The 13254-nt window shown below is 40.1% G+C and overlaps 1 protein-coding gene across 5 annotated transcripts in view; it reads left to right on the top strand.

The window, feature by feature from the left end:
- Window positions 1-13254, top strand: part of LOC132882168 (NACHT, LRR and PYD domains-containing protein 12-like) — a 547173-nt gene that overhangs the window by 352340 nt on the left and 181579 nt on the right. For 4 of the 5 annotated variants that reach the window (XM_060915441.1, XM_060915440.1, XM_060915439.1 and 1 more), the window contains one exon: window positions 12653-12826. The exons of the other annotated variant lie outside the window; for it this stretch is intronic. In XM_060915441.1, coding sequence (XP_060771424.1) covers window positions 12653-12826 — 174 coding nt within the window. The remainder of the gene's footprint in view (window positions 1-12652; window positions 12827-13254) is intronic. 5 annotated transcript variants of the gene reach the window in all.

Here is a 13254-nt window from a genome sequence, read left to right as displayed (position 1 = left end):
CTACGGGCACTTATGTTTTTTTCAGGTTGCAAGACAAACTTACAGCCAACGCGCGTCTTTCTCCATGAACAAAAAAAACGCAGCGATTTGGGAAACGCCAAAAATCGCACGGCCAAAAATTCGTACGTTCGGTTGTGACCTAGGCTTTAGTCAGTGGTTAAGGCACTTACACAGTTTATTGGCATCTTTGGGATTCCAAAAATTATACAGAGTGATCAGGGTTCAAATTTTTCATCACATTTGTTTTCTCAGGTGTTAAAGCAGCGCCGAGTGAGACATAACCAGGCTTCGGCATATCACGCACAAAGTCAGGGGGCACTGGAGAGGTTTCATCAAACCCTGAAGTCTATGTTGCGTTGCTATTGTGTTGAGCTTCAGCAAGATTGGGAACAGGGGTTGCCCTGGTTGCTGTTAGCAGCTAGACAGGTTGTTCAAGAGAGCACTGGTTTTAGCCCAAATGAGCTGGTGTTTGGGCATACTGTGCGTGGGCCTCTGGATATATTTTGTGACTCTGTGACTTTATCTGAACCTCCACAGAATTTGATCCATTACATCAGTGGTTTCCGGCATCGGCTGTTCGTGGCTGGTGAGTTGGCTAAGGAGAGGCTGACCTCCTCCCAGGTTAAAATGAAACGGCTATACGATCGTAAGGCTGAGGTCCGTCAGTTTTGCCCAGGTGATCAGGTTCTAGCCTTACTACCTGTTATTGGTTCCCCTTTTTAAGCTAAATTTCATGGCCCCTTTACTGTACTCCGTCAAACCTCTGACTTAAATTATCTGCTTCAGACTCCAGGGCGTAGTAGGAAAACTCAGCTGTGCCACATTAACCTACTGAAGCCATATTACAACCGTGTGTCACAGTCTTCTGTAGGGGGAGGGAATGCCCAGCAGCAGACTGCTAATCCAGTGTTAATGGCAGATACAGTGAGAGGGTATGTGTCTAGCAGTCTGGCTGTGCTGGATGATGATGGTGAGACTGCACCTGATGAGAGTAGGTTGCGGGGTAGGCTCAGGAACTCAAACATTGTCTAGCCTTGAGACCGTACTTGGGCATCTGTCCCCGGGGCGTTCTGCTCAATTGTCTGCTCTTATTAGGGAATATTTGTGTTTACTTAGTGATGTTCCAACTCGTACACATCTAATTGAGCATGACGTTGATGTAGGTGATTCTCAGCCAATTCGACAGCGTTTCTCGAATTGTTTCTTGGTCAGTCGTATCTGTATTGCAGCGTGCCTCACCAGATGGCAGTCGGTGCTATTTTTATGATGGTCTTTGGTATGACTCGATCGCGAGTACAGCTCACAATCTCCCAGTTGAGAGGCAGACACGCTAACCACTAGGCCAACTCGCGGTGTTCATTAGAATAAACAGGTGATATTAAATCCTCATGACGTTCTGAATAATAAAGTTAATTTTCCACACTCATTGTAGGAGCCAAACTTTAATTTAAACTTGCTTTGGTTTAGAGATTCATATTTTTTGCTTTCGATTTACTGGCACTCAGCTTGGAACTTTTATTTTGACAGAGCCTTAGGTCACCTGTTCAGGTGGAAGATGGTGCCTTCCGTGTGCTCAGTCGAGTCTCAGTTAGACAAGGGAGCAATTCCAGCGTTATGGACGCGACACTTGAACTCAAAATGGCAACAAATGACCCAGTGCATGTTTTATTGTCTCCCAGTATTTAAACAGGTGTTGCATATTTTAAGGCTGTATCATACTGGAGAAGTGATAGAACAAGAACAATTCCCATAGTACATCTAGGGCATGCCAGAAAATGCCAATAAAAGATGCGTTATGGATGTGACAGAAAAAGTATCACTTTTCTTGGGTGACTGTACATTTTTATCAAACTCTGTGAAATTGTAAACCTAATGTCGAAATGGAGATATCCATTTGATAGAGGGGTCCAAGGTGAATATTAAAAAATCTTTGTTTAAAATATTTTGTACTTCATGCAGAGTTTCGGAAGGAAAAGTCAGCGTTATGGATGTGACGCGTCTGAAATAGACATGGCATATGTTTAGAAAATCAGCAATTTAACCACCATAACCCTTTGAAAAACTCTCTAAATATCAGCTAAAACTATCAAAGTTCTTAAATAATATTTAGGATGGCTATTGTTTTGCTGTTTTGTGGATTTTAGCATACATTTCTGTGGCTTGTGGCAATAATATAGAATTGTACATGATCAAAGTTGATTTTAGCTTGGGTTTTACATTATAAGAAAGAAAGACTGACAGTGACATATTAGGTTGGTTACAAATTGGTTCAACTTATTCACATCTGTAAAATACAGGCCTAGGTGATATCTCTGGGAGTGGTTTTGATGTATTACATGTTGCTTTATTTTTGCATGGTGAGGTTGACATTTACATGGAATTGCCCAAAGGAAGATGCTGGAGACCAATAGCTGTGGGGTTTCGTTTCATTCATTTATTTATTTATTCCGCTTCAAAGCTATGCTTGAACAATTAGACTTAAAAGAGAACTGAAGTCATTTTTAAACTTGCTTTATTTCTTAACGTGTTATTCAATTACGTTTTCGGTTTTAGTAACCTTATATCGTGACTCGTATTGGCAACTAATTGCAATTAAATATTATACTTATCGGCCTATTCGTTTTTTAGCCGTGTTGGATTTAGTTCGTTTGGTTCACGGCAGGCGTCGCTTATCTGCGCGATCTTCACGAGACTTGTCCGAGACTTGGAAACATGAAGTGTCAGCCAGGTGTCAGTGCCGCCATTTTGAAAACTGTTTTCCAAACAAAATATTGCACAAAAGAGTTTAAATGACGATTACTGCCTACTTTTTTCAAACTTTCCTGATCGCTATCAAAACAAACAAAACTTCCGGCTTGATTGCATCAGCATTCGAAAGAGGGCGCGCGTCTTTTGACAACCCCTGTGTCCGAAATCGCTCCCTACTCACTATATAGGGCACTATATAGTGGGGACGCCATTTTGTAGCGCTGTCCGAAACCTAAGTGAGGATTATTTACACCCTATATAGTGCACTCAAAGTATCCCACAATGCACCATGAAAAATAGTGTACAGCGATGGTCACTAACCAAAGCAATATATCCCATCATGCATTGCGGTCGCGCTGAAAGAAATCAAATTAAAAGTCTCAAATTTGATTGAATAAAAGTCTGCGGCAGAGAAGAAAGTATTCAGCCTTGATTTAAAAAAAACTGAAAGCTGCAGGTACTTTGTATTGATTGTGTGAAATACGCTCAGTATAATATGGATTTATCACAAAAACACATGCGTGTATTTATTATTTTGAAACCCACCAGCTGACTGATCTGGCACGTTTTAATTGTGCGACAGTAATGACGTAAATACCAGCGCGACGGACTAGTGTCCGAAAGTGTTTTTTCATTTTACCCATGAGCTCACTATCCAGTAATTCCCTACATAGGGAGTAGGGAACGAGTGAGTAATTTCGGACACAGGGAACGTTGGCAGATGTTGGTCACTTTGATTTCCGCTGTAAGTTTTACTTCCGTCCTACGATGTCTTGCACAGGTCTCAACGAATCTCGATTACGGCCACTGCTTTGACATATGGACTGATATATTGCATAGCATATTTCAAACACTCATAACTTGCTATGGACCTTGTGCACCTACGTCATAGGTCAAGTTTGTTTATCCGCCATATTGGGTATCAAGCCGCAGCTCACTTCACACGCGGAAGTTTTTGGAGCGTGATTAACATTTTCAGTCAGAATGGCTTGTTGTGTGGCAGTAGGGTGCTCTAACAGAAAAAGCGCGAAGGGTTTATCGTTTTACCGGTTCCCCGCTGATCAAGAGCGGAGGAAGAAGTGTTGCTGCTACGTGTGAGCAGACTTCTCCCAGACCTGCCATACATGTGCAGTGGCCACTCACAATAACACCATCCTGCTCGCATATGATCCACACATTGACTGCGTGCGAGCAGCCTGAGAGGCTGCACGGCCTGAGAGGCTGCGCGGCTGAGAGGCTGCGCGGCTGAGAGGCTGCGCGGCTGAGAGGCAAGGTCCCAGGAAGATAAAACGGTGAGTCCATTCCAATTTAGTCAATACAAATATACTTTCCATTTTCAATCATGCCCACTCGCGGCCAGAAAAGTCAAGCAGAGTGGTTTGTTGCTGAGTCGTTGAGTATTCCTAGACCCTGGTACTATTTGTATTACTATAAGTTCTTATTTTTGTTCAAACAGGATTATGTTTCGTTTCAACATCGATAATGGCGATATGCAAATAAGATCTATTCTGAAAAGTCAATGTATGGTACGCACCTATGAAGAAATAACAAAACGCTTTTCACGCATATGAACTAGCACGTTCCGTCCCCATCCTGAGGAGAAATATCTGTAAGCTTCTAGTGACTTGTAGTAGGGCTGCACAATTAATCGAATTTAATCGAAAATCGCGATTTTGGCTGCCACGATTAAATTAAATGAAAATCGCGATTTATTTCCATTTAAAATGCGAGCTCTGCTGCATATCTGATCAAGCACTTTTTGACCAGTACTCCTCCAAACCATTAGGGGGCGAACCGACGCATGTAAAGTTTCATTACTCCGCCTAAATAAGCAAGCAAGCAAGCCAAGCAGTGTTGCCAGATTGGGCAGTTTTAAGTGCATTTTGGCGGGTTTTGAACATATTTTGGGCTGGAAAACATCAGCAGTATCTGGCAACACTGGCCAAGTGCGCAGCGCTTCAGTGCAGCGGTATCTTCTTCAAGGGGTGATAGCGTGAGAGTAGGTAACGGATTGAGGTGAGAGAGAAAAGCTAACTATGTCGGAACAACAGACTATTTAGCACTGGAGGCAATGTTGTGACCTGCGTTTGCTCATGTTTAAAGCCAGAGCATGTTGATAGGCTGGTCTTTCTAGCTAAAAACTTGTAGGCTTCAGTATAATGCTATGTAATTGTTGCAATTGAGTTTTCAGTTCCTTCATCCTTTGGTAATTTCTTGGATAAATTTCGTTTATTTGTCATTTGGAAATCAGAATTTCTCTTTTAAATTTCATTCTGCACTGAAAGCTGTTCATATTGTTTGTTTGAATATAGTGAAATAAAATTTAAGTGATTTCCCTAACATCAAGAATAATCGTGATTAATAATCGCGATTACAATTTTGATCAAGATAATCGTGATTATCATTTTTTCCATAATCGTGCAGCCCTAACTTGTAGGCTTTTAGTGACTGACCACTGTAACCCCCTGGCGTGTTGATTAGATAGTGATATACATCGGGGTAACTTACGTCTGGCAGCTCATTACTTGAACAATCAAGCGCAGATTTGGTTTCACTCTTACTAGGGTCATTCTCCAGAAAAGGTGGAATCTGGGAAACATAAACATAAAACCAACAAAAATATTTGATTGAACATGTGCAACTTTATTAAAAAATGTAAATAATCAACATTATGTAAATCCATTTGACTTGCGCCATCAATTTTTTCCTTGTAAAACCAAAAGTAGTTGAAGAATATTCAAATAGTATCCAAGAATTTGCCTTTAAAATATGAACTAATGAATACATAACTGATCAAAAAGAAAATGTTGCTGGATAGTAACAGTAATTCATGTATAACAGGACATCACTGAAAAAAACATGAAGTAACACCAGTGACGTGCCATAACACCAATGACGTACAAGAACATAATACTCCCCTTTTTTGGAGATAAACTCATTTTCCAACTCTAATTTCCCTATTTTAACCTCTCCTTTTAAAGTCCCAGCTCTTCTTTCAGATACGCCCAAATCTTGTCATCCAACTGGATGTATCTCTTGTTAACAGCAACTGGCTCGAGCATAAGGCACATTACTTGATCTTCCCCATACCAGTTCACATCTTCTATTGGGGATGGCCAGTAGAACTTGTTCAGGTCATACTTGCTGCTCCTGTGCATGCATTTAATTTTGATATTCTGTTCCTCCACCATCAGGATAATGCCAGGGTATGGCTGCTCATCATACTTCACAATACACCATTGCCCACAATGATGGCTCTCAATCACTTCTGGTCAGTGTTGCAATGTTTGTGGCTCTGACTGGTCTTCCTGTGTTGGTGGAACAGCTCCAATAATGTCTGTCAAGACTGTCTGGACTGCTCTCATTTGCTGTCTGCGTCTTGCCTGGTTAACACGCCATGCCTTCCTCTGAGCCCTCTTCTCCCTTTCACTTAACTCTCCTACATTCTTCCTTTTTTTGGTCAGGATATCATTGACATAACCCTGACGCCTTTTCTCCAAGTACTCTGCCCTACGTACAGGGTCTGCATCTCTCCGCTGCCTGTATAATTTCTGCTTTTCAGCAGCACTCAATTTGGCCATACCTGACAAATAGAAAAGTACAATAGCATAATGATGGCTATACAATAATTAAACCATTTAAAACCATTATTTAAGTTTTTTCTCCTCCTAATGTATTTTTTGTAGCTTTTATGTGGGTCATTTATACAGGGATGTCATTGGTGTTACTGGTTTTGCCAGGAAGAAGAGTAACCCCAATGACGGTAACCCTAATGACATTTTTTTGGGGAAAACTACAATTTCAACAAAATGGCTGCTGTGTGTCAGACCACATGTTTTCAGTGATATCAAAATCTTTTATGTATTCAAGTTTTATGTTCATTATTTCACTCCCATGGCTATAAACTGAGTAATACAAATGACAGGCTTAAAAGCTCATCTCATCTCATTATCTGTAGCCACTTTATCCTGTTCTACAGGGTCGCAGGCAAGCTTGAGCCTATCCCAGCTGACTACGGGCGAAAGGCGGGGTACACCCTGGACAAGTCGCCAGGTCGGCTTTAAAGCTTCATGTAAAATTCTACAAGAAATCATGACGTTTTTAAAGAAATGAAGTAAGCCATCTGACTTACCTGATGTCTCTGACCACCACACGTCCTCAAATGACCTCTTGACCACAAGGAACTCCCAAGAGTCAATGCAAATTTCAAAATAAAAGTGTTGTGTAGCAGTAACACCAATGACATAATTTTGGGTGACAGATATTTATTTAATATTATTAATAATATTTAGCCATTTTTTAACTATTTTATTGTTTAGTCATTGCATGTAATGTTAATGTAAATTAGATTAATTTAATTCAGAAATGTATATTTATATAAAAGTATGATTCCACTTCCATGTATTATCAGAGTGACATGGCGATTCAATGAACTTGCCATTTTAAATAAGTAGCTAAAATTAAATATTAATTTTTAGACCAATAGACTTTATTTTTACATTACAAGAACAGTCTTTATTGATTGAACATATATAACTTGGGTGATTATCAGGTCAACTTTGCTGATTTTGGTGTCTACAAAAGTAAGTGACAGCATTTCCACCATTTTTGGAGAATAACCCACTAATGATATATGGGTCGACCCCTAAGACAGCAATCTCATCTCTATAGCGTGTTGGGTTGTTTTTTTTTTTTTTTTGCTGTGACATCCAGAGATTCAGCATAAGTCGAGAGGCAGACTTGAGAAGACGACATTGTGACAGCGGGCATCACTTACAAACTTGCGAAAGCGTGATCCCCAATATGGCGGTGTAAACAGATAATCACGTGACCATGACGTCACATGCACAAGGTCCATAGCAGTGACAAAATGGCGATCAAAAATGCATTCCTATATTTAATAAAATGAGGAATAGAATTTTGATGATAAATTTGCCTTCAGTTCTCCTTTAACTTTGAGATGACTTTTTGATTTCACCCTTTGGAAGTTCCATCTTTGGAATAACCCTTTTTTTTTTTTAAACATATATAGGAGTTTGCCCTAAGAGCACTAAATTCTCATCTCGAGGACTCAGTCTGAATAACCCTTCTGTGGATCTCTGCAATCTATTGTATTTTACACCACTGTGTGCCACCTGCTTGCCTGCCTGCTGTCTACCTCTTTCTATCCCGGCCTTGCCTGCCTACTTGTCTGCTTGCCTGCCTGACCACCTGCTGTCTTCCTGCCTGCCTGCCCTCTTCCTGCCATCATTGAACACGGGGATGAGTAACAGCCGGACACAGCGTTTGAGATAAGCGAGTAACAACTAAACAGCATCCGAAGTGTTTTGACTTTGTCAGACCACTACACTCATCATCTTTAAAGTCAGTATTAAATCTGTTGATGAAGTGTGTGTGACAGCAGATTGGTGAATTTCTCAACTCTCTTAATCTACCTGCAGCTTCAGAGGAACACAATCGGATCTTAACAGCAGCAATAACTGAGGCAGAACTTAACAGCGCCATCTCCAGATTGAAAGCAAACAAATCCCCAGGTCCTGACGGTCTCCCTTCAGAGCGGTATAAAGCCCTACGAATTGAATTAATGCCAAGTCTTCTTCGGGCTTGCAATACAACTTTAGTGGATTTTAAAAATGCCTCCTGAAGGAGGCGGTCATTTCTGTTCTCCCTAAAGAGGGAAAGGATAAATTAGAATGTGCATCGTTTCGACCCATTTCGGTGTTAAACGTTGATTATAAATGATTTACAGCCATCCTGGCCAAAAGGCTGGAAAAAATCCTCCCTCGGATTATACATAATGACCAGACTGGGTTTGTCTCGCAAAGACAAGCTCAGGATAACATCAGGCAGCCCCTGCACATACTGCATTACATCCAACAAAATCATCTCGAAGCCCTCAGAATTAGCTCGGACGCAGAGAAAGCCTTCGACTCAGTCAGCTGGATTTTCCTATATAAGGCCCTTAAAAGATTTGGCATCCATGAAAATTTCATTCAGGGTGTGTGTACACTTTATGACAAACCATCAGCCCGGATAAAAATAAACGGTTCTCTCTCAGACACTATTATACTACAGCGTGGAGCGAGACGGGGCTGTCCACTTTCCCCTTCACTTTCTGCACTTTCTATAGAGCCTTTAGCACAGTGGCTGAGACAGACAGAAGATATCAAAGGCATAACCATTAAGGGGGATGATCACAAGGTGGCGCTATATGCTGCTGATGTTTTGATATGTTTAACGAGCCCATCTAGTTCATTTGTCAAATTAATGGACCTTTTAGAAAGATTTGGCGAGTTTGCAGGATATAAATTGAACATACAAAAAGCTCAGATTCTGACTTTTAAATACATACCTCCTAAACACCTTAAAGAGAAATATCATCTTAATTGGGACCAGAACTCGTTAAAACACTTAGGGATATATAAATATACCAAAAGAAATCACATCAATAACAAATAAATTATGAGCCTCTTTGAACAAAAATGAAAGAAGACGTACAAAAGTGGAACTCGATCTCTTTCCTCAGCCTCAGTCATAGAATAGACAGTGTAAAAATGAATATACTTCCAAGATCTCTCTTTTTATTTCAAGCACTTCCTGTAGAAATTTCCTTCAAATGGTTTTCAGAACTGAATAAAATCATCTCCAGATTCATATGGCAGGGTCAGAAACCCAGGGTCAAATTTAAAACACTACAACTTCCAAAGGGGGGGAGGGGGGATGGCATTACCTCATTTTAAAGAATATTATTTGGCAGCTCAGGTTAAACCTCTGATCGATTATATGTAGCTCGGCATTTCATGCAAGATGGAAAGATCTAGAACACTCTATTCAGACTGACCCACCGATCCATGCCATATTGGCTCATAAAAATTTGGGAAGATTCAGAAATAATATTGAAAACCCAGGGATCAAAGCGCAATTAAATATTTGGAATACGTTAAAGGAAGAATACAAATTGGAGAATATTTTCCAGATAATTCAGTGGTGTGCCTATGACCCCGGATTCAAACCAAACGAAACGGATTATAGATTTAAACCTTGGATTTTGAGAGGAATAATATCATTTTATTCCCTTACAACTAAAGGAAAATTGAAGGGCTTTGAAAGTCTGAGGAAGGAATATCAACTTGAAAAATCTGACTTTTTTAGATCCCTCCAGATACGAACTTATTTTGAACATATTAGACATAAAACGGATATGGATGATCCTGGATTGAAAGTACTCCTGGACGCCTACCAAAATAATCTAAATAAGGGCATTATCTCTAGAATTTACAAAGGCCTATTGACAAAGACACACAACAGAATACATCAGAGAAAAGTGGGGGAGAGAGAGAGACGTTCCAATATCAGACGAGGTCTGGCTGAACGTGTGTGAACTCCAGTGGAAATGTACAAACTCTCAGATGTGGAGGGAGTTTGGATGGAAGTGTTTTATTCGTTTTTTTTGTAATCACACCAAAGCAAAAAGTACGTGTGGCGGGAGGAGATGCTAAATGTTGGAGACAGTGCGCGTCTCAAGAAGCTGACCATTGGCATATGTTTTGGGACGGCCCAATGATCAAACCATTCTGCGCAGAGATTCATAATGCATTCAGAAAGATGTTTGATACTGACCTGCCCTTTCAGTTTCTTCCTTTATTTTTAGGACATGTTGACTTCCAGGCAAGGTGCGCTGATGAATATTTGTTTGGTATTTTAATATGTGCCTGCAAAAAAGCGCTTACGAGACGCTGGCTGCTCCCCGAACCCCCTACAATACAAGAATGGATAAATAGAGTAAATGAGATTTACAATATGGAAAGGATCACTTTCTCTCTCCGTCTCAAGAAAACTCTGTTTATTAAGTTATGGACAAAGTGGGTCAAATATGTAAAACCCATACGACCAGACTTTGTGGAGGTGTCACGTGAACGATTATGGAAAGTTCCTGCAACTTTAACTTTACTGTAGATGCACATATATGTTGAACCCCTTCTTATCTTTCAAATTTGTAATTTTATTTAATCTCCTCTTCTCTAACCTCTCCTGGACTTACCTGTCACTCTCTTTATTCTCCTTTTATGTAAACGCTTAATCTCTCCCAAACTGTATAAAGTTCATCAATACTGAAAATGTATGGAATGCAGAAGAGATGATGCTGTTGGTTTGATGAATTCATGCATTACAATCTGCAATCCCAAAATAAAAAATTAAAATAAAAAAAACCCTGCACCTGAGACACAAACTAACTGCCCTGTGTGTGAGCAGCAGGGTTTCAAAGCAGCAGTGACATGGAAAGTGAAAAGATGGAAAGAAAAAAGAGAAAATAACTGAAAATAAATTGCAAACCACATCAACTATTCTTTTGTTGACTTTTTGATATTCTGACAGTTGAAAGTTTGTGTTGGTGAGTTTTCTTTCAGTCTGTCTTTGTGTATCTGCGATGAACAGGGTTGCCAGATCTGTGTAACAGAAGCAGCCCAGTGAACAAGCAGTATTAAACCCATGCAGTTTTCCTCCGTAGTTCTTTCACTAAGATCCTAAAGTGGTCTTGAATTATTACTAATTTCCAGAGGTGGACAAAGAACCCAACTTCATTACTTGAGTCAAATTACAGATCCCACTGGTCAAATGTGACTCCGATACAAGTGAAAGTTCTCCAGTCAAACTTTTACTTAAGTTAAAGTAGTGAAGTACTTGCTTTTAAAAATACTTAAGTATTAAAAGTACATTTTCTGTCAACGCACTGTTGTATTATTGTCACAACGCTGATAATACCTCATGCCTCTGAAGCGACCGACTGAATTATTTTGTGAATTCACAAAATGAACCCATGCTGTGCATCATGGTGGTTTAACGTTAAGCTAGCTAGTCAGTGACGCTCCACCTGACATGCTAGCAAATGCTTTTCAAACTCAAAATCATATTGGGTCGCTAATGTTACTAGAAAAGTAGGATTTCTACATGCTGTTTATTTGGCAAGATTATGCTAAAACATATATTTCTGAAAGGACGTCAGATAAGTTAACATTATTCATGTTAGCATAACTCTGTTTTTACATGCTAACTAACAGTGTCCAAGTTAACTAGCTATGAGTTAACATTAGCTGTGGACAAGGCTACGGCAACTTGGCGGGAAAATCCATAGAAAGTCATTTGACTAACCAGACTGCATAGCTATTGCAACATTATCGCTAGCTTTAAAAGCACAGACAACTTCACTGCAAGCTTTCTCTTGGAATAAAACGCTTCCAGACCTCAATATGCTTCCGCAGGTTGGACAGCGAGTTTTTGTAGGCCGTGATGTGGTTCGTTTTAGGTAAACAAAACAAATATTTAAAACGAAACAACTCTTTATTCCTTTCCGAAAACTGAAAGATGGGTTCTCGGTATGGCCATGGGTGCATTCATTCCCCAGAAGAACCGCCTCCTTCCATTCTGCCATCAACTGATCGTGTTCAAATAATGCTGTGGAGAAATCACTGAACTTGATTTTATCCAGTCTACGGCTGTGACGTGACCCTCGTGATTACTGATAGATTGTCTCAGTGTCACCTGCGAATAAACAATCACGTTTTAGAAAAGAAAAGAAAAAACATCCACTTTCAAAGCCGCTTCATAGTAACGAGGACCCTGATAGAAATGTCGTGGAGTAAAAAGTACGATATTTGTCTTTCAAATGTAGTGAAGTTAGTCATAAGTTTCCAAAAAAATACTTAAGTAAAGTACAGATACTCAAAAAGTGGACTTCAGTACAGAACTCAAGTAAATGTACTTCATTACTGTCCACCTCTGGAGATAAGCGCGTAACAACTAAACAGCATCCAAAGTGTTTTGACTTTGTTAGACCACTACACTCCTCATCTTTAAAGTCAGTATTAAATCTGTTGATGAAGTGTGTGTCATTGTGTCTCTGCAGGTTGCGGCAGTGTGGTGTCTCAGATGAAGGCTGCGCTGCTCTGAGTTCAGCTCTGAGATCAAACCCCTCACACCTGAGAGAACTGCATCTGACCCGTAATAATCTGGGAGACTCAGGAGTGAAGCGTCTCTCTGCTGTACTGGAGAATCCTCACTGTAAACTGGAGATACTGTGGTAAGATCATCTCTCTGAGAGTCACATGACCTGCTCCTCAGTAAGACCCATTCTCTAATAGTGAGACTGAAGCAGAGGTTTTAGCTTCATCATCAGTGTCCTGAGGAGGAAGATTGTTTCTGTTCACTGCACACTGATGATTTGTCACAGAGTCTTTGGGTCAGATGGACGTATGTGAGAAGCTGCAGCACAAAACGGGACTTGATCCGACTGCGATGTGTCTGAACTCACTGTGAAATTTACTGCAACACTGTAACGAATCCCACAAACTGCACCTGAGACTCAAACTAACTGCCCTCTGTGTGAGCAGCAGTGACATGGTGGAAATGATCTCGGGAATATAAAATTTGAAAACTAAAATGTGACGTTAATGCCACAGAACTGATTAAAAGCCAATTTTTTTTAAAATAAAAAAAAAATTTAAAGAA

Source organism: Neoarius graeffei, chromosome 2, assembly GCF_027579695.1.
Source record: "Neoarius graeffei isolate fNeoGra1 chromosome 2, fNeoGra1.pri, whole genome shotgun sequence".
NCBI lineage: Eukaryota > Metazoa > Chordata > Actinopteri > Siluriformes > Ariidae > Neoarius > Neoarius graeffei.
This window is presented reverse-complemented; position numbering and strand designations above follow the sequence as displayed.